The following is a 23201-nucleotide window of genomic DNA, read 5'->3' as shown; positions in this document are numbered from 1 at the left end:
TTTTAAATAATGCTTGGAAATGCAGCGCCCCCTTCATAGAAAATTCACTTCCTCCATGAAAAGTTATTCCATGGAAAGATCCTCCCATTTAATTCCCTCCCCCAGACCTTCCACACAAAAATTCCCCAATGAAAATGTCAGTATACTTCCCAATAACCAATGCTATATGTGAACAATGGGGAAAGTTTATAACTTGCAGCACTACCCTTGGGGACTGTGGGGAATTATGTCACCCTCAAAGACATAGTTATTAGATTTTTCGACCATGCTGAACAAAATGCTTCTCAGAATTTTGATCGGGTGACTTTTGGGAAAAAATGAGCGTGGGAGGAGGCATAGTTGCCCACCAATTGTTTGGTCACTTATAAAAGGGCACTATAACTTTTAATTTTTGTTCGAATGGACCCTCTTGCGATATTCTAGGACCACTTGATCGATATAGTCTCCCCTGAGAAAAACAAAACAACAGATAAACACGCATCCGTGAAGTGTGATTTTCATTAAGTTTCTATGACTTTTAAGGGTTGTTTCTACCTTTCTTTTGAAAATAAGTCAAATTTTCTCAGGCTCGTAACTTTTAATGGGTAAGACTAAACATGATGAAACTTATATATTTGAAATCAGCATAAAAATCAAATTCTTTTGATGAATCTATTGGTATCAAAATTCTGTTTTTTCGGTTACTAGTTTCGGTTACTATTGAGCCGTGTCGTTCCTTACTTACAGTTTGTTACCACGAACTGTTTGATAAGGTGCCAGGCGAAATACACAGTACTTCTAGTAAGAGTAATCCAAAGATTTAGGTGTTGAAATTTCGTATGAATTTCAATAGCTGTGCAAGGTAAAAATATTGTACAGGATATAGGTAATGTTTATACTGCTGTTATTGACAATGTAAATATATATATATATATATATATAATATATATATATATATATATATATATATATATATATATATATATATATATATATATATATATATATATATATATATATATATATATATATATATATATATATATATATATATATATATATATATATATATACCATTCATCATTCACCTGCAAGTTCAGGGGACTTGTTGGTCATCTGTCAATCCTATGACGCAGTGTTCCCCCTTTAGACGGCAAGCGGCCAAGCTATTACACTTAGGTTTCACTTGCTCACCGCCTGTCAGTCCAAGCAAATTCAGTCCCAGATTTTGCATACAAGTCCAGTGGACATTGTCCGTCATGGGTCAACCGAGAATCAATCCAATCTTTTATCCCTTGTTTCTATGACTATCTTACCTTAGTTCTGCCTTAGGAATGACATAGATGGATGATAGATAGACTTATCTATCAAGAAATGAAATAACATCATTTTTATACGATCCTAAAAGGATCTCTTGCATAGCAATTGAATATTTGCTATTAGAATAAGAAAATAAAACAGAAATTTAAATCAATTTTAGCTGATCTGTCCTAAAAGATTTTTATCGTATCTTCTGTTTTAGGACCAGCATCTGTTGGAACTCGTCCGACAGCGGAAAGAATACCTTCTTCATCGCCTGCTGCTACTGAGTCAGCACCAGGAACTGCATCTGCCTCTGCGTCTGCATCTGCCTCCGCTCAAGCGTCAGCAGGAGGTCCATTTTCACCAGTTTCCCCAGAAGCTTTACCCCAAAGTGAGGAAGAACCAACAGTGCCAAGACCTATAAGACCGAGTGGACGAAGACCATCAAGGCCAAGTGGTACATCGTCAGGAGTAGCTTCTTCATCTGCGTCGGCGTCCGCTGACGCTTCAGCTTCGGTGAATGGAGCTCAGGTAAGTTCTATAAATAATTTACAAATGTATCAAACAGTTAGTGATAACGAAAAGTAAGATGTGGCCTGGGCGAATAGTGAAAAAATCGACAAAAATATATACTTCAAAAGACTGCTTTTTATTGTAATTCCAATTATTTAAAATTCATCATTTTTAAATTACGCATCAATATCTAAGAGCCTTTTAAAAGAGGGGAAGAACATCCCAAAGAGAGAAAGTGATCTTAAATGAAAATTATACTATCAAATTCAACACATCAGAGGACTCTTTCTGTATAGGTTTCAAGCTCCCATCTACAAAATCTAATTCTGAGATAGCACATCAGTTTAGAATTATTAAAAAACTTAGAAAAGCTCAAACATGTTGAGCATCCAAGTTTTCGAGGCATTCATGATGCACGGAAGTTCCTGGATCCTAAAGATTCATGTAGTCAATATTAAAGAAACGATTAATGTAGACATTAATCGTTTTATGTAACGAGTAATGTAGATTTTGTACAGCGATGCATAATTTCACATAAGCCATTATGGAGCATGACTGAAGAGTCACTGCACAAGTGACTGGGGGGGGGGAGGGTGAGACGCCTGATGCCTCAAAAATACATTCGTGCACAGAAGTTTTCTAACTTACCCTAAGCATTCAGGTAAATACAGAAAAGGATCTGGTTGAAAGAGGTATAAATTCAACACCTTTTATTTGGATTAAGTCTGAATACAGATGTTATGCGGAGATAAATCCCACTCATTGCAGGAACATTTTCCCCTGTAACTTACAGGATTGAATTCAAATGCGTACCGGCACAAAAGACAGAGAGATGGAGGGACACCTTGATTATCGCCAGGAAATTTCCCTGGAGGGCGCAGGCGAGTTTTATCAAGAATTTTCTTATAGATTTTTCAATTGAAATATTGGGTTTTATATTAATTTATCATATATTAAACAGTTATGTGCAGCAAGCTGTGAGTAAGGAGTGACTCTTGCTTACAGTAGTCAGAAAAAACGCTTTGATTACAATATATACATCAAAAGAATCAACTTTTCATCGTAATTCAAAAGATATAAATTGGTTCTGTTCTAAAGTCATACAGCAATGGTTAAGAGCTTGAGAAAATTTGTTCTATTTACAAAAAGGGGGAAACTTTTCCGCAACTATGTTCTTCCATTCGCAAATTGAACTCAGCTCCAAATTCATCCTGGATAATCTTTTGCAATAATTTTTTTTTTCAGATACGCTCAATTTTTCCGAATTCAAAGTTTTATTTATTCATCAATAGATTGATCAAAACACTTAAACATAGTCTCCCCCGGAAGGCTCTTTGGCCAGGAAAAACAGAGGAGAAACAAATTAAAAAATAAAAAACATCCAAAAAACAATCTGAACATAATGGATTCATGTCACCAACCTAAACAATCTTAAAAATCACAAGCTAGGTAGGGGCGAAGTGCATGATTCCATCAACTCAAATAATCAGGAAACTCAATCCGGAGACATCAACTCCACGGAAAACCGTGGAAAATTGCCTTAGTCATTTGTCACTACGCATTAGAAATTAAGGGTCAGGCAAATTTGTACGCTGCCGATTTAACAAAAAGCAGTTGAGGGTTTAAGGGGGCGTTGGTGCTCATCATTTCTAAGATAGGCTTGGGTGTGATTTTCAAAATGATTGAAAAGTAAATAATTAGAAAGAAAAATCTTTCTTTTATATGAGCTGAATTTCAAACACACAAAAATTTGTTGAATACGGGGGGGGGGGGGTCTATTCTCTTTTCAGTCTCCTACTGTTTACGCTAAAATTTGAATTTTTGTCCCAATTTTTAAGAACGGCTGCTCAAACACAAAGGCCGCATAATAATCTAGCGTAAAAAGCGTCGGGCTTAGGAGGGGCAATCCCCTCGTATGGAAAACTTTCTATTTTTATTTTTAATACTGCTCCCCACTTTCGTTTGAAAAAACTTTTTGTTTTGTTTAATTATTTGCAAAAATTGGCAGTCATGTACGTTAATCCCATCTCTCTTTTGAGATTTGTTGCATATAGTGTGTTGTCTTTGGCATGGATTCAGGTAAGTACACTTGAATAATCCATCAAATTTTTCCCACCATCATAAAAGTAAAAATTCCAAACCTAATAAAAATTCCAGCAGACTTACTATAAAGCCTAGACAAAAATAGTATTCAAAGAACCCATAAAGAAAAAGAGTTCTCAATTGAAATTTTGATCTGAATTTCAACATCGAGTTTATTAACTTTTTTTCCCTATTACGGTGGTAATGGCTGAAATAATTGCAATTTTATTATTTTCTTTTTAACTTGCTGTGAATTGACCCGTTTTCTTCTTACGTCTTACGGGAAGAAGAAAAAATTGGAGGGCAATTAGGCCCCCTCCTAGGCTCATTTTTTACCAAGGTCACACGATCAAAATTTTGATACAGCCATTTTATTCAGCATAGTCGAAAATTCTAATAACTTTGTCTTTGAGGATGACTTAATCCCCCACAGTCCCTCGGGGAAAGTGCTGCAATCTATGAACTTTTCCCATTGCTTTACATATAGTATGGGCTATATTGGAAGTATACAGACATTTTGGGGGGAATGTTTTTCTGGGAAGGGGGGGAGGTTTGGGGTGATGGTGTTACATGGCAGGATCTTTCTATGGAGGGATTTTTCATGGTGGAAGAGAATTATCCATGAAGTGGGCACCGGATTTCCCAGCATTATTAAAAAACGATCAGAAACTAAAAAAAAACAAAGTTTTTTCAACTGAAAGTAAGGAGCAACATTAAAACTTAAAAAGAACAGAAATTATTAGATATGAGGGATTTCACCCCACTTAAATACCTCGCTCTTTACGCTATTAAATTAAAAAACAAGTTTTTTAAACTGAAAGTGAGGAGCGACATTAAAACTTAAAACGAACAGACATTATTCCGTATATGAAAGGGGCTGTCCCCACCTCAACGCCTCGATCTTTACGATAAATTTTTTTATTGTTTTAAAAAATAAAGTTGTGAGACAGAGTCAAACTTTAGCGTAAAGAGCGAGGCGTTGAGGAAAGGACAGCCCCTTTCATATACGGACTAATTTCTGTTCGCTTTAAGTTTTAACGTCGCTCCTTACTTTCAGTTTAAAAAACTTGTTTTTTTTATTTAATTCCTGATTGTTTTTTAGTTAATGCAGCTTTTATTTTGGTTCACCGTCATTGAATAAGTAAACGAAATTTTGTTCCAATTCTTTAAAAATGACCCCTTAATCACAAAGGCCGTTAATTAGAATAAATAGCTCTTAAAAATAAAGTTGTGAGACAGAGTTAAACTTTAGCGTAAAGAGCGAGGCGTTGAGGAAAGGACAGCCCCTTTCATATACGGACTAATTTCTGTTCGTTTTAAGTTTTAACGGCGCTCCTTACTTTCAGTTTAAAAAACTTGTTTTTTTTATTTAATTCCTGATTGTTTTTTAGTTAATGCAGCTTTTATTTTGGTTCACCGTCATTGAATAAGTAAACGAAATTTTGTTCCAATTCTTTAAAAATAACCCCTTAATCACAAAGGCCGTTAATTAGAATAAATAGCTCTATGAAAGTACTAAAAAATCTTTGGCTTAAAGAGCGAGGTATTTACTAGAAGGTGAACCCAATCATATAGCTAATATTTTTTTATTCGTTTTAATTTTTGATGTTGCTCCTTACTTTCAGTTGAAAAACTTGTTTTTTTATATTTAATTTCTGATTTTTTTTAATAATGATGGGAAATCCGGCACCCCCTTCATAGCAATGCCCCTTCCCCCATGAAAACTTCCTTCATGAAAAGATCCTCCCATATAACCCCCGACCCAACCCCCCTAGCAGAAAAAATTCCCCTTGAAAATGTCTGTATACTTCCCAATAACCAATACTATATGTTAACATTGGGTAAAGTTCATAACTTTCAGCCCTCCCCCTGGGGGCTTCGAGGGATTAAGTCATCCAAAAATACATAATTATAATATTTTCGACCATGCTGAACAAAATTGCTATCTCAAAGTTTTGATCGGGTGACTTTGGGAAAAAAATGAGCGTGGGAGGGGACCTTGTTGCCCTCCATTTTTTGGTCACTTAAACAGGGCACCAGAACTTTTAATTTCCGTTCCAATGAGCCCTATCACGATATTCAAGGACCACTGGGTCGATACGATCACCCCTGGAAAAAAAAATAAAAAAAAAATAAAAAAAAAAAAAAAAAAATAAACGAACACCTGTGATCTTTATTCTGGCAAAAAATGCGAAATTCCACATTTTTGTAGATAGGAGCTTGAAAACTCTACAGTAGGGTTCTCTGATACGTTGAATATGATGGTGTGATTTTCATTAGGGTTCTATAATTTTTTCGAAAATCAGCCAAATATTCTCAGGCGTATAACTTTTGATGGGTAGGACTAAACGTGATGAAACTTATATATTTGAAATCAGCATTAAAATCTAATTCTTTTGATGTATCTATTTGTATCAAAGTACCGTTTACTAGAGTGTCGGTTACCATTGAGCCGGGTCGCTCCTTACTTACAGTTCGTTACCACGAACTGTTTGAAAGTTTTTTTTAGTACTTTCAAAAATGCTATTTATTCTATAAAAATGCCTTTGTGATTCAGGGGTCATGTTAAAGAATTAGAACAAAATTCTAAATTTAGTGTAAAGAGCGAGGTATTGATGAGGAGGCAAGTCCCCTCATATACGTCATAATTTCTGTTCGTTTTATGTTTTAATGTTGCTCGTTACTTTTAGTTGAAAAAACTTGTTTTTTTTGTTTAATACCTTTAAACAACCTATCTATGAGGGATTCTCTGCCATACAAGGGCTTAGAAAACTTAGAAAAGGGAGTAAAACTGTAATAATAATTGTTGTATAAATGTAATGCTTCCCCTTTGCTTCTTAGCAAAGGTGACCACGACTCTTAGCATATAAATTTTTAATTATGGTTTCAGAGATGTAACCCAGATGTATCAGAAGATAAAGCCCGGTTAAGTGGATCTGATGTAAGTTCAGACTGTGAATATGGTAAGTTTTTTCGGTAAATTATATGGTAATTATTTGATAGTTTTTTTTTCAGGGTTCCCACAGATTTTTATCAAACCTAAATCTAAAATGCTAATGAAGAAAGCTGGATGTTGCATGTGGATTCGCAAGAAAACCTTAAACTTCTCTTTAAATTATTAGATAGTTCAGTAAAAATATCTTTCGGCTCCCAAATCTGCTGTGTAGAATTTGTTGTTTAAAGGAAGTGAAAAAGTCTAATATTTTTATTAGTTACTTGTCTATTATATAAAACACACTCGAGAAGTGAATTTTGGTGAATGCTAATTAAATAAAACAAAATATAATGAAAATGCAATGCTTTAGTAACAAAATTAAGAAAACTTCACAAAGAATTATAGAAGGGGGGACGCCCAGAGCACGTAACCTAAAATAACCTAACCAAAATACCAAATAATATTTAATTAAAAAAATTATAATATGGCTTCTCAACGAGCTGAAGGTTATTGTCTGGTATGGACTGCACGAAAAACTGAGTATTCGTAATACCAGTTCTTGAGCTCAATCTAAATTTTATTTCTAACGTCAAACTGAAAAACATATATAAATGAGGTTGTAGCGCCATCTACAACATTATGTATATGTTTTTTTTTACTTTTTGTTCATGTTTATTTAGTGTTTATGCCAGAGGACATAAGACTTGTCACTATTGATGATCAATCAATCAATCAATCAACCTTTTATTTTTAAATAAATGAACAAACGAAACAATTAACAATTAACATTTCGACTCAAAGCAATGCTTGTACGAGTCACATCCGATACTGGTAAACATATTTATATCACACTATGAAATGAAAAGAGAAGAGCTGATAACATAAGAGAGGGATAAAGAATTAGAAAGGAAAGAATTGAGACGAGGTGGAATCACAGGAGAGTGAGAGGATAAGATACAAATAAAAATTGAGACATTAACTCATGCAGTATCCAATACTGTGTAAGAGAGGTATCGTTTTTGGAGTGTGCCAAATGATTTGATGGATTTAATAGATGACTTTCCAACAATTTCAATGACTATTGAGTAGACACATTGACGACGTTCGACCACACCATGAAAAATTGATTCCAAGTCATCGCGGCGCTTGTAAGAGATAGAATCATTTACAAATACTGTAATGCCACCGGAGCACTTTGTTACGTGACGTGGAAGATGTATGGCTTCAAAACCGGGCAAACAGTATGGCGACATGTTATCTTGAGAAGACAGCCAAGTTTCAGTTAAACCAACTAAACTAAAAGGATTTTTCTTTTTGGCAGTGAATGTAAGAATATCATCCCATTTGTGTTTAATTCCTTGAACATTATGGCAGAAAAGATTAATTGATAAATAATTCACAGTGCGAAGACGGCGGACACGGTCAATGGAGAACATGGACAAATTTTTAAGTGGGACCTCCATATTCAGAACGTAGCTGGTCGTAAAATATTGGATAGCCATGGAAAATTAGCAATACCCGTATTAAATCACGAAGAAAGGGTTGTTTTTAACGTCAGCCGTCTGGGCAGCGAGCGGACTAAAATACTAATGCCTATTTTATGAGTGCCACTAGCAAGACCATGAAAAGCTCAGTATTTCTTTCTGATGTTCCTAGAACCTTTTTAGAACTTATCGGCCTGTTGAAAAAAGGGACGAATAAAGTATTATAAATAAGTTCTTGACAGCTCTGTAAAATATTTTGCTTAATTAGTTGTTAAAACTGATTAACACCAAGTGTAATTTAATTTTAGCATCTGTAAACATTTAAATGGTTCTAGTTCAAAGAGTAAAATTCAATAAGCAATAAAAGTATACATGTTAAAAAAAGTTAAAAAAAAAATGCTTTATTTTTCCATTATTATTGACAAAACGTTATTTGTACAAAAAGTTTTCCATCTAGGCTTTAAGCCGAAGGTTATTGTCTGATAAAAACAGCATAAAAAACTGAGTTTTCGCAATACAAGTTCTTGAGTGTTTTATTTTTAAGACAAGTGCCCTTTGTTATTATTTTTATTATTTTTTTCAATTTTATTTTATTAGTTTTTTTATTTATATTATTAGTCTAATTTTAAAATAATAATAAAATAATATATTCATAATATATAATATATTCGGACTGTGATTATGGTAAGTTTTTCAGTAAATTATATGGTAGTTATTTGCTATTTTCTGATATTTCAGGTTTCCCAGATCTTTTTGTCAAAACTAAATCTAAAATGTTAATTAAGAAAGATGGATGTTGCATGATGATTAGCAAGTAAATCTTAAACGTCTCTTTAAATTATTAGACAGTCCACTAAAATTATCTTTCGGCTCCCAAATCTGCTGTGTAGATTTTGTTGTTTAAGAGAGCTCATAAAGTCTAATATTTTTATTAATTTTATTTTTTAATCTTATTTGATTAATTGTTTTTATTTATATTATTAGTCTAATTTTAAAGACTTCAAAACAGTCCGTTAATATTTCGACGCACCGAGTAACTTAAGGCGTTGGGAAATGTGTTTTTTTGTTTTTGTTTTTACTGTAGAATAGAAGAAAAAAGCATATATTCTAAGTTTTTAATTTACCTTCTAATCGGATATTTCCCTATATATATATCTTAGAAAATTCCCTATATACATTTCGAGCAGCCAAACCATAACTTGGCAGAGCACACAGCTTAAAGAAGCAAGGAAGAAAAATATGCTACGGACATTTTCGTTCCAAAAATGGCGTATCTGGCATTCAAATTTTTTTGCAAGGAAACGAAAATACAGTTTTAAGCTTTAGACAGGCACAAACTTTTGCTCAAAGACAATTTCAGAATGAAAGTTATTAAAGCTAGAGCGTAGAGTTATTTAGAGTTAGCTTGCTTATTCAACAAAAATTTACATTAAAACACTTCAGCATAGTAGGTAAGGCTTCATGGCCTGGAATGTGAATTACAGCATGAACCATGTTGATTCCCCTTGGTATAAAAAGTGTTATACAACTACTCATGACAACTCGTTGCAGCTGCAAAAAATCTCCTCCACACTTCATTAGGCCGCATCACCAAGCATCTTTCAAACAGATTTTTTAGCGATTCACATTTTGTTTTCCAAAGTTTTATTTTTTAAATTTATTTTTAGAGCGCACCAACATTGTAGACTCTGGAGAAAAATTCTTCAAGGAAGGAACTTCAAATGATGTAACTACAGTTATTCTAGGTAAGATTTTACCAAAGGTTAAGGACTAAACCCTTGTCTCTTATTTTATAACTCAGCTCACCTTTTTGGTTACTTTTTTTTTTTTTTGCATTGCCTTGTTTTTTTTTCGGTCTTGTACAATTTATATGTTTAACTCTTATTCTGTTACATTGTTTTTCTTCTTTCTAATGCATTATGAGCAAACAAATTAGTAGCAAATAATAGTGTGAAATTTACCGTATATAAAATATATATGGTATGGTAAATATGTATATTTACCGAATTTTTACCGAAGATTTGACGACATTTACCTACAATCATAAAATCCGTTTTTGTTTAATAAATTCTTATTAACGTGGCATAAAAGTACCAGTCAGAATGCACTTGAATTTTTTCAAGGACCTTCTATAGGAGTATAGCCTCCTCCTCGCCCCTTGACTTGTTCCTTGTAATATATTGGTCGGTACTCCGACATTTAAAAACAATTATTATTCAGGTTAACCCTACAACTTTTTATGCTTAATAAGTTGTATGTGGCATATTTAAAAAGTAAGTAGAGAGTACGTAATTGATCTGAGTGAAGGTGAATTGGAAAAGGTCTGAAAAACTCCCAAATAAAGTTTTTATCTGTATGAATAAACTCGAATGCATACCCGTGTGTCCAGAAAGCATTGCTGTACTATACATCGTTTTATCCAAGAAACAGACGATGAATGCACTCAGAAAAAGGTTTTTTTTTTGTAAGATCTCCTCCCCCTCTTCTAGGCCCACTTAATACTTTTCGTGCTGACTGAAATTAGAGACGCCTGAGTACAAATACTTGAAAGTTGCTTCATAGTTCAATTTTTTCAGATAAGAGGAATTGTTGGGTGAGAATTTTCCACGTTGGGAAGGGGGGGAGGTTCCGTATAGGCGGAGTTTTCTACAGGGGGGAATTTCCAACAGGGAATTTTTTAACTTCCTTTCCTTTTTTTTCCAAGCAAGACGGGAAAGCTAGTTCTGTATAATTAGGTCAGGACAAAAGAAGTATATTGGAGACACATCAATCTTTTTTCCCACAAGGGCCTCCACTCCTAGAGAAACTAAAAAATGCCACAATGCCACAGAGGCATTGAATAAATATGTCTACACTGAGTCCTCAGTTTTCAGGTGTAGCTTTGCTTGTTAAAAAAGAATCTTTATTTTGCTCTCAGATCTTCAGTTTTTGAAACAATCTTAGCACCGCTGTGCATGGAATTTATTTTCTTTTTCTAAGCCCGATAACAAATCCTTCTATTTCTTATAGGGAAAAGAATTGCAGGACTGGATCGTGAAATGGGCTCGAATTTGAATAAGAAGGCATGGTACGCACAACCTGACTTCAGACCTTACCTGTTTCAACGTAAAAAGCGTGAATTAGATTATGATTATATTGTTGACGAGCCAGAGCCATGTCCTGGATGCGTTACAAACGACGACGAAGAAGAATATAGTTATAACGATTATGAAGACAGAGAAAAACGAGATACTACAGAAGATGATGACTTCATTAATTATGACCTACAAATTGACAATCCAGTTCCGAAGCTATCTTCTCGCAAAAGAAATCTATATGAACCTGAAAATGATACAACATTGAATCATCACAAATATCATAGAGGTCCAAAGAATGAGACAGGTAGTGGCTGGTATAAGGGACATTATGTGGGAATAGGCAGACCTAAATACCCTGTATATGCTTCTGTCCAAAGCACATTCAACTACAGCCCTAGTATGAAAGTTCTTTCATTATCCAAGCGTTCATTTAAAAGCGCTAATAGCTACGATGAAGAACTTTTGTCACTGTTGCTGCCACAAGGATTTTTCAGTCGTCCTTACAAGGCTGCAATTGAGAAAAATAAAAAAGATGACCTAAAAATATACTTAGACATAGAGACAGATGATGGAAGAGCTGTTCATGATGTACTTGCAGAACCAATAAAGATCCGTGGTTTTGCTAAGAGTGAAGAAGAGGACCTAGCTCGAGAGGTGGATACAAATCTGAGTTTAAGAGCTAAGCTCATTTTAGATAGACAGCATTTAAAAAGGGCACTTGCGAGTGGGGGGTCCATTCTTCACATGATGGCTCGTTTGTATAATGAAGATGGTGCGAGGATTGAGCAAAATGTTCCAATTGATATAAAATTAGATTCAAAAAAAGTATTTAATTACCTCAATGAAAACCCCATCCAGAAGACTATTCGTGATGGATACTTTGTTGGGAAAACTGATGACAAAGGACAATTGCAACAATTAAGATTTAGTGATCCCAATTTAGAATTGTTGGTTGATCCAAAAGATATTTCTGGTAATTTGAGAGAGTCAATTACTAAAGCCGTATCTGATATGCCTGGACATTTTGAAATTCCAGTAGCTATTATTTCAAACTCCTTCGAACTGAAACTTCAAAATGCAGATATAATTGTTCCTGATTCCCCGTTTACTCCAATTAAAGTGTCAGCTGAAGAAAGAGATGGAGTCATTCAAGATGTAACTATTCCTCTGGAAACCCTTGCAAGAATCTCAGAGCAAGTGGTAAGTTAAAGCTCATTATTCTCACAAAAATAGGGAGGCTGGGTAGTTATACATAAGTGGTGGTTCTTGGCCTTGGCAGAGGGGACAGATGCCTCCCTCATAGTTTTTCTGACTTATTATAGTGAAATTCCTTTTATTTTATATTTTTACGCTCTTATTAAGACATTATGCCCCCTGCTCCCAGATTACGAGGCCAAATACCGCTACTGATATGCATTTTGAAGATATTTGTTATTTGAAAATTAAACACTTTAGACATAATGGCTGAAATATCAATATCTACCACTCGACTATCAATGAAAAGGTGTTGGTACTTCTATTCTTATACCCCTGAATACTTTTATGGTATTTTTATAGCTCAACTTTTTAACAATCCTTTTATTTTACTAATTCTTCTTTTTGCACCTTTTTGGTATTTACAAAATAACTGTGATTTTCTATGGGTAGGGATTTTTCGTTGTCAAAGGCACACGATATATATCCGTTCCCATGGACAGGTTCTTTCAAAAGAGCCTCCTAGGATGATCTAGCTTCTGCAATCCCAAAATATACAACCAGCACATTTAAAAGAGAGACAATTTGGATATGTTTTACTAAAAAGGTGGAAATATTTTACCTTAAAGAAGCAAGTATCATGCAGAGATTTGGGACTAAGTAATTGTAGGCTCCTCGGGTGCATAGTCCCTTCTATCCCTTAGGGTTTCTCATTAGGGTTGTCCAGGGTTTATTTAGGGTTGGTGACTGCGGCTGTAAATACGGGGCTTCATATTCTAAAAAACGTTTTAAGCTCTGTTTTAAGCTCTAAAATAATATTTGCCAAGTTAATTGAATTTTTCATCTTACGATTATTTTTATATCCCCAAATCAATTTAAATTTCAATATTTAATATCTTGTATATTTGAATAGTTTCTCTACCAAATAATGTTAGACACTTATTCCAGTAGCATAGACACGTGAGAAGACAGTCTTTGTAGTTTGGTCATCTTACTTCAGATGATAGCAAGTTAAACAAAAAAAATGCGGTAGACACATGAGAGATATTGCTACCATTTCTGTTATTAGCATTCAAAATGGTGACGAGTTTAAGAATAGGAAGCGAGAGAGGAACGTTACCAAGAACGTTGATGAATTTTTTAGGCTCAAAATATAACTTCAAAGAGCTTCATGTTAATTTTTTTTTTTTTTTATTAGTTAACTAAGAATTGCATTTTTAACAGTGCAATTTTAAGAACTGCACAAAATTAATCTTACCCAAATTAAGAGGAGTTGTAGCCACTGCATCGAAAACTGTTTAAAATTGACTGCAGGTAAGAGCAAAGAGAAAGAAGCTTTAAGAATACATTTTAAAAAAAAATTCGGAAATTTTTGAAAGAAAAATAGTAGTTTTGGTGGCAAATACCTTGCTCCACCTTTTTCTTCCTGTTCTACAAAACCATCCACGCTTGCATCTTCCCTAAAAAAAGAACTTCTAGGGTGAAGCTCACAGAATGCAGGAATAAATGCTTGCTTTCACTTTCAAATTTATTCTAGGACATAATGAAAGGTTTAGACCGCCAATCAACTCCGGAGAAAAGTCCACTGCCCGAAAGCAATGCACCAGGCTATGATCACTGCCGTTACTACCTGGTCTGTGTTGGTGGTAGGCCAATAATAAAGATGTGTCCAGAAGGACTTGTTTACTGCCCTGTTAGAAGAAAATGTATCTCTCCTCAATTAGCTGCTAAAGGTGCTTGGTACGTAGATTTTCAGGTTTTTCATTTTTTTTTCTGATTTAAATTCCGTTAGAAATGACACATTTTGGGGGATAGGATTTTATCTCACAAAGAGGGCTCTTCATTCCAATCTAAAGGTATTACCTACAAGGTTTATCTAATTTTTAGACGCTTAAGTTGTGTGGTAAAAAGTCCCTCATTAGCACTTCTTTCAATTTTAAACGTCATTTGAAAGACCATAGAGTCAAAATTTCTAATAAAAAATGTTTTAAGCAAACTTGTTGAACTTATTAAAATACCAAAGATAACTCTTAGGTGTGAAAATCTTACATATCGTATGTACATAAAATGCACGGTATGTGGATCCTCAGCTTGTCTAATTGTTTTTGTTTTCTGTTCCATAAAAATTAGACAGAAATTTTTGGGTATACAAAAGCTGTGGAATTTCAATCCCACAATTTCTTCTTAGAAAGAAGGTTTTTCTAGCCAATCTCAAAGTTCATTTAATCTTTTCACGCTGTTATGTAGGAAAAATCTCCCCATTAGGGCTTCTCTTGGCTTTTAGTTTGCTTTTGAAATACCCAAGCCAAGTCAAATTTTTAATATAGCTAATTATGTTTTCACTAAAGCTGTCAAATCTATAAAAACGAAAAAGAACTTTTAGGCGTGACAAAATAGTATTTAGCTTGTATATAAGTGGTATAGTATGTAGATTTTCAGTTTTTCAGCTTTTCTTCTGTCTAGTAATTTCATTATAAATATGTCACCAATTCAAATTTAAACATTTATTCACAGCAACAAAAAGCAGAATTGAATCAACTGTGGTCGTTAGTTGCTCTCCAGGTCGAATCTTTCTTCCTTTTTGGATGGTTTAAATCAAACTTAAATGTTTTGATTACTATATACTGTTTGATTACTATGTTTTATTTTGATTACTATATATATATATATATATATATATATATATATATATATATATATATAATATATATATATATATATATATATATATATATATATATATATATATATATATATATATATATATTTAGTTTTTCGAGTAGCAGTGTGTTTTTATATTCTTAAAGATTTTTGTATTAGTATTTTGAGTAATCTGTATTTTAGGTTTCTTATAAAATTGTTTCTTTTTTTGTATTTTAAGTAGCACCAGAGGCAATAATTATTCAAAAAAATACACTGATTAGTCATAGAAGCATTGCATCTTCGTTACAGTACCTAATCAATTAGTTTGTCCCATATTGATATTAGCCCGTATCTAGTAGCATTATTTTCAACTTAATCTCTACTAATTCTTAAGGATATTTCCGAGAATTTTTTACTGCCAAAATTGGTACAGAAATGTCAGCGCAAATACTGCTTTTTGCTGTTTTAACGGGAAAAAAAACATTTAAAATAGATTTATTTTCGACAGAAAATATCAATACTAGAAAAACATTTAAACTAGATCAATGCCGGGAAAAGATAATTGATTATTCATAAACTAATCGTAGAAAGCTTAAGGCTAATTATAAAAGGAAATCACGATTTTCTTTATATTGCACTTTTTCAAGTTGTTAGATCATTCATAAGTTTTATTTCTAACGTCAAACTGAAAAACATATATAAATGAGATTGTAGCGCTATCTATCATTTTATGTTTATTTTAAGTTCATGTTAATTTAGTGTTTATGCAAGACGACATAATACTTGTCACTATTGCTGATGATAAATAAATGAATAAATAACGGCTGTCGGGACAGTGGACATGGTCAATGGAGAACATGGAAAAATTTTTTAAGCGGGATCTCCATATTCCTAACGTAGCTGGTAGTAAAATATTGTATGACCTTGGAAAGTTAGCAATGTTCGTATTAAATCAGGAAGAAAGGATTATTTTTTCTTAACGTCAGCTGTCTGAGGAGCGAGTGCATCAAATTTACCAAATATCGTTTGATTTTTTTTTTCTTAATTTTTTCTGTCACTTTAATGTAACTTACTTAGTTTTTTTTTTATTCCTGCATTCACGGTGCCAGATACTTAAAGATATCTGATATTCCTTTACCTCATTCCCAAACCTTGAGGTTTTAAAAGTCTATTGAACCTTCTTCTGAAGGGTCAACAGAGGCATTTGTAGGAAAAATCAACCCAGGAAGGTCGTTCCGTACAGAAGTACAACGCTGGAGGAAGCTGTTCTCAAGTACTCAGTTCTTGGTGTGTCCTCCTTTAGATAATTGGACCAAGCTGTTTGTCTCCATGTCTGCCTTGACGGCTGAAGAAAGGAGGACACAATGCGAGGGAGCTCATATGAGGCAGGCGAATTCATGTACTTGTAGAAAAGTCATCGACGGTACATCAAGCCTTTCATTTAGTTTTGGAGCGAGTCATGTGCGTTAATACAGCCCGCCCTATTTGCCCTATTCTGGATCTTCTGGAGTGGTTCCAACAGTGTTGTGGGAACCCCAACATGAAGTGGGCATCCATATTCAGTTTTGGGTCTGATGCAGGACTTTTAGAGTGAGATAATCGAACTGGATGGAAGAAGGCTTTTGCTTCGAAGAGTAACTCCCAGTTTTCTTGCGTAGGAGGTTCTCACCCGATCAAGGTGGTTATTTCAAGAGGGATTGGTGAAGAATTGAATCCCCAATAGACTAAGCTCGTCGACTCTCTTTATAGTTTTACTTTTGACAATAAAGCTGGGGTGTTCACTTGGCACCTTTAAACGATGCATTCGATGCAGCGATGTTATCACAGTGATGTTTTCAAAGCAATGAAATTGATCATCCATTCGCCAGACTACTTTTCAGTTTTAAAAAGATCTATCTCTAGGGAAAAGGAGGCTTATTTAGGTCCTTTGTATTTAGGGATGGCTGAGTGCGTCATGCGTCAGTGCGTCCCATATCGTTTATGCAAATGAGAAAAAGCGTAGGTTCCGAGCCACTGCACTGGGGAACCTTTGCTCTCACTGAATGTTTGCGGGAAATAAATCCATCAAAGATAATTCGCAGAGAACGATTAGAAAGAAAGCTCTCAATCACTTTTTACAGACATCAAAGAATATTGTAGGCATGGAGTTCCTTTAGCAGGCCACATATTTAGTTGTCATATTTAGTTTATTGTGTACTAAAATGTACAGAAAAAGGAAGCTGTTACATTTTAGCTGCTGGAATCAAACCTAGGATAAAGCTGAAATAAATTTAAAAAGAAAAGAAGAGTTATTCTTGTCTATATTTCAACGGCTAATTAATTCAGTTGAACATATTAAAGAGTTCATTAAGATATTTTAATTAATTTTTTGTATTTTTCTTTTCAGCCACAAGATGAAGATAGATTAGAAGCTGAGGAAAATTTTTTAACAGTGTTATATGGTGGTATTTTGTTAAATGTCTTAAATATAGAAGGACAAAACTATTCTGTGTTTTTTCGTTTTCTTTTCCACTTTTTCTTATAATCAAGTAAAGATTCCTACTTGTTTATGCCTGGTAGAGGACTTGTTAATCATTCGTCAATAAATCTAATCGTTTACTGATTTATTTATTGATTTAATCATTCAATCAAACGATTTAATCCCGCGATCATGTCAATTAAAAGTCAAATACATTCTAATTCATATTTTTTGTTTGTTGGGAGGATGTTCTTGTTTTTTGTCTAATTCGGTGTACATGGATACCATTTGATGGTTTTTGGCAGCATCACCTTCCAGGATCAGTCCTTGCACTGAAAAAAAAAAATTGTAAAAATTTAGTAGAGAAATTTATTTCTAGAATAAAAAAAGTCTTGTTGGCTCTATTCAACATATTAAAATGGTCTTTGAGGTTTTTCTCTGTAATCATTTATTTTTCAATATTGAAGAGAAATCTTCAACATTGCTATATGCTGATATTTTGTTAAATATCTAAAATATCGGCAAGAACTGATTGCTTTTCTTCTTTTCCCTTTTTTTTCTCACTTTTTGCTAAAACAAGGGAAAGCTCTTGGATTCCTAATTTGAAAAATTTAGTACTCAGGTTCCCAATTAATTTGATTTTTTAGTTTCATTTTTTCGTTTAAAGCAGAGCAATTAAAAAATATATTAAGGAATATTAAGATTATAATCAATAACTTTACATTATAATAAGAAATATAATCAAAATGAAGTATACTAGAAACTAAATTATGATCAGGTAGTAAGGACCAAAGATTTCAAAAGTACATTATTTTAATGAATTTCAGTTGCAATACTTAAACTCTTCAACAGTATCTTCAAGGTCGTATCTAGGATTTTTTCGGGAGAGGGGGGGGGGGGGGTAAAAACACTAAAATTTGCTTATGCGTATTCCTGTTAAATTTTTGATAGTAGGAAAAAAATTTCGGGGAGCGGGATTTAAACTTCCTACCCCCCTGTATACAGCCCTGGCCATCTCCTTAAAATATAGCTATGTTTTCATTATGAAGAGAAATTTTTTTTTATTTGAATTTAATTCAATAATGTTGAATTTAATTCAAAAATATGAATTTAATTTGATTTAATTTCGATTTTGAGTCATGCTAAGCATATTTATTTCGAGTTGTGTTACATCGGTGGTTTTGAGTTTTAAATTTTCTACCGATCTGGTGTCACATCTAAGGCTATTAAAAGTAACATTAGGTATATTGCAATAAAAAATATTGTAATGTGATTTATGAAATTATTGAGGAACAACGTATTCTACAAACTAAAAAAATCATGTCAAAAGGATCTAATATTGCATAATAAAGCGAGATAAATTAATTATTATTAAATAAGTTAATTTTTATTTAATTACAATTAAATAAAAAGACTACTTTCTTTACAAAAAACTACAAAAGTGCAGTTAATGAATTAGATTTGATTAAATTTCGATTTTGTGTCATGTTATACCAAACCTGAGCCACAGTGTTAGAAATTGTCCATCAAGTTATTTAGAATCTTGTCTTGAGTTTTCAATATTTCATCGAGACTAAGTCAAATCTAAGAATATTACGAATATTAATTTTAAAATTACAATGGAGAAATTTATAGTACAATAAAGAATACTATTATATATTAAAAGTAAAAGAAGAATCAAATTAGAATGAAGTGAGATTTCAGAAATAGGTAATTTCAAAGAATTTTAATTAAAAAATTTAATTCATTAGTAATTACTTTATTAAAATATGACAGCACAATTTAATAGCATTGAATTTTGATTTTGTGCTATGCTATACCAAATCTGGGCTGGGTTTTAATTTTTTATTTAGAGGTATTTTACATGGAGTCTGAATTTTCAATTTTTCACCGAGCCCAAGTCAAATCTAAGAACATTAAGAATATCCTTTAGAATATTATAATGAATATCACAACTTGATTCGGAAACAATTTAACTTTGAGGCACGCTCCGTTGTATCTGAGTAAGGCTTTCAAATTTTTAATTTCGAGCTCTGTTCAAAGAGTATGTGTTTTCGTTTTTCCATTGAGCCCGAGTCACATCTTAAAATATTGCGCCACGATTTGACTCGACTTACTTTTAGTAGAGCTTTCACTTCAGATCATATTGAATCGATTGGGGTCACGAAACTTCGCAAAAAATAATCAATTTGAACGTTTAGGCTCATTTGGCAGGATAAAGTGAACTAAATACCAAAGTTACTAAAAAAAATTTGTCTGACCCTCTTTTGATCATATATCTAGTTTCTGGCCGATTTTTTCCGTCTCCATTGAAAACCTTTTTGGTAAAAAAAAGAAGACAGACTGAGGCCGCTAAGAAATCTTGTCAAATTTATTGAGATCTTATGCATTAACGTAATGAGACATGGGCTAAGGTGGTTAAGACCGCCGAGGATGAAGCTTAGAGATTTAATAAAAGTAAAACCACTTCAAAATTTCCCTACTCTTTTCTACTACATACTTCAAATACTGTTTCCCCTGAAAAAATCGTATCAGAATCTGTATATTTGACAACCAGACCTAAATTAACTTAAAATGAAAAATATTACTGGTTGTAGCAAGTGAGTAGGCATAGTCAAACAGTTCGTAGGGACGAACCGTAAGTAAGGAGCGACCCGGCTCAATAGTAACCGAAACTCTAAAAAACGTAATTTTGATACCAATAGATACATAACAAAATCAAATTTTTATGCTGATTTCAAATATATAAGTTTCATGAAGTTTAATTCTAGCCATTAAAAGTTAAGAGCCGGAGAAAATTTGCCTTATTTTCGAAAAAAGGGGAAAATATTCCATAAAGTCATAGAATCTTAATGAAAATCACACCATCAGATTCACCGCATCATAAAACCTTACTGTAGTTGTTTCAAGCTCTTATCTACAAAAAAGTCAAATTTTGTATTTTTCTTTGTCGGAAGAAGGATCCCGGCTACGTGTATTCTTTTTTCATTTTTTTTGCAAGGGGTGATTTTATCAACCCAGTGGTCCTAGAATGTTGCGAGACGGCTCATTTGAACGGAACTTAAAAGTTCTAGTGCCCTTTTTAAGTGATCAAAAAATTGCAGGGCAACTAGGCCTCTTCCCACACATTTTTTCCCAAAGTCACCGGATAAAAATTTTGAGATCGCCATTTTGTTCAGCATAGTAAAAAAATCTCTATGTCTTTGAGAACGACTTAATCCCCACAGTCCCCACGGGAAGGGCTGCAAGTTATGAACTTGTCCCATAGTTTACACATAGTATTGGTTATTGGGAAGTAAGAGACGTTTTCATGGGAATTTTTCTGGTGGGGGGCCAGAGGAGGGGGTTACGTGGGAGAATATCCCCAAGGAGGAATTTCTCATGGAGGAAGAGAACTTTCATTAAGGGGGCGAAGGAGCAACCCGGCTCAATAGTAACCAAAACTCTAAAAAACAGAATTTTGATACCAACAGATACATAGAAAAAATTGGATTCTTATTCTGATTTTAAACATAGAAGTTCCATCAAGTTTAGTCTTACCCTTTAAAAGTTACGAGCCTGGGAATATTTGCCTTATTTTTGAAAAAGGGGGAAACACCCCCTAAATATCAAAGAATCTTAATGAAAATCACATCATAAGAATCAGCGTATCAGAGAACACTACTGTAGAGGTTTCAAGCTCCTATCTGCAAAGGTGTGAAAATTTTTATATTTTGCCAGAAGAAAGATCAAGGTTGCGTGTTTACTCCCCCGCTCCTTTTTTTCTCAAAATCATCCGATAAGAATTTTGAAATAACCATTTAGCTAAAAAAAGCAAAATTATTGTACAAATTTCGTTTCAATTTTTCATGCACGGTGATCCAAGAAATTTAATAAAAAAAATTAACTGAAAGTAAGGAGCGACATTAAAACTTAAAACGAACAAGAATTATTCCGTATATGAAAGGGGCTGTCCCCTCCTTAGCGCCTCGCTCTTTACGCTAAAGTCTGACTCTATCACAACTCTACATTTTAAAATAATCAAAAAGTTAGCGTAAAGAGCGAGGCGCTGAGGAGGGGACAGCCTCTTTCATATACGGAATAATTTTGAGAAAGCCATTTAGTTAAAAAAGGTAAAAATACTATGCAGATTTCGTTTTAAATATTTATACACGGTGAGCCAAATTCAAAACCTGCATTAGTTCAAAAATGTTCAGAAATTGAATAAAAAAAAAGAAGTTGTTTTAATTGAAAGTAAGGAGTGACATTAAAACTTAAAACGAACAGAAATTATTCCGTATATGAAAGGGGCTATCCCCTACTCAACGCCTCGCTGTTTCCGTTAAAGTTAAACTCTTTCTCACAACTCTACTTTTTAAAACAACAAAAAAACTTTGGCTTAAAGAGTTAGGCGTTGAGGAGGGGAGAGCCCCTTTCATATACGGAGTAATTTATGTTCGTTTTAAGTTTTAGTGTTGCTCCTTACTTTCAGTTAAGATTTTCTTTTTTATTTCATATAAAAAAGAATGCGAAGTAACATCGTATGCGAGAGGAATTTTAGGCATCGCAACTGATCCAAATTTACCAGGCCGTCCGCATGAATCAACTTTGGGAGCTAGGGAGGAGTTAGACAGTGAAGATATTGTGAAACATTGAATTGCCTTGGGATTATACACCTTGGATTATGTCATTTAATTATGACAAAAAAAAAGAAAATAGCCCAAAGCCAATGAATCAAGCTCTGATTGAGTAGCAGTTCAGGTGTCTTTACCGCTTGCTCTGAGGTTTGGGAGGAAATGCAAGTATTTGAATATTTGATTAGTTGAATTTTGCAAACGCTACAGAGTATTCCTGAAAGTTGGATGTGATTCCTGAGGTAGCGTCGATATTCAAACGCTGCTGGAATTCGTCGGTGAAGGAGATAGGAGTGTTAGCCGTGCCCTAATTAACGGTGGCTTAGCGAACTGCACGTCCGCATCGACGTAGATAAATAATAGGTGCCAGAATAGGTAAGAAAGATTATATATTTTATTTTATTTGCACTTGCCATGGGGTGAAAAAGGAAGATTGCTAAAACTGTCCAAGTAGGATCTCAGTCTGTTGAGAACATTTTGTTGAATTCGTCCGTTTCATCCGAAGGGAATAACGATGTCGCTTCACTGAAGACTCTGGCGGATGATTTTGCTAAGATGCTAACAATACTTACTGAAAATGGTAAAAAACTAGACTCTATAAACGATAGCATAAAAGTGTTAGCAAATCGTATGGTATCAGTGGAAAATACACAGTCCGAGCTAAAATCAGAAGCTAATACTACGAGTTCGCGTGTTACACAGCTTGAATCTGATGTTGAAAGCTTAAGAAATCAAATGTCAATTATGACTAGTGAAACGAAAAAGTATGAAACGCTGAAAAGTATCACGTACGTCTGGATATCCGTCTAGCAACACGAGAACTACATGCCCCTACCGTCGGGTGGGCTAGCAAACCTCCGCCTGACAGAACTTGCTACGAAAGGAACTGAATATACAGCCTCAGATGCCCAACCTACTATC

The 23201-nt window shown here is 33.9% G+C and overlaps 1 protein-coding gene across 1 annotated transcript in view; it reads left to right on the top strand.

The window, feature by feature from the left end:
- LOC148952687 (uncharacterized) overlaps positions 1-17693 on the top strand; it is a 66082-nt gene extending 48389 nt beyond the window's left edge. The window contains exons 7-12 of the mRNA XM_089088042.1: positions 1502-1812; positions 6767-6839; positions 9963-10040; positions 11305-12572; positions 14104-14306; positions 17596-17693. Coding sequence (XP_088944168.1) covers positions 1502-1812; positions 6767-6839; positions 9963-10040; positions 11305-12572; positions 14104-14306; positions 17596-17617 — 1955 coding nt within the window. The 3' untranslated portion in view covers positions 17618-17693. The remainder of the gene's footprint in view (positions 1-1501; positions 1813-6766; positions 6840-9962; positions 10041-11304; positions 12573-14103; positions 14307-17595) is intronic.
- The last annotated feature ends 5508 nt before the right edge of the window (positions 17694-23201 follow it).

This window comes from Artemia sp. Qi Xiang Cuo, chromosome 4, assembly GCF_049724085.1.
Source record: "Artemia sp. Qi Xiang Cuo chromosome 4, ASM4972408v1, whole genome shotgun sequence".
NCBI lineage: Eukaryota > Metazoa > Arthropoda > Branchiopoda > Anostraca > Artemiidae > Artemia > Artemia sp. Qi Xiang Cuo.
This window is presented reverse-complemented; position numbering and strand designations above follow the sequence as displayed.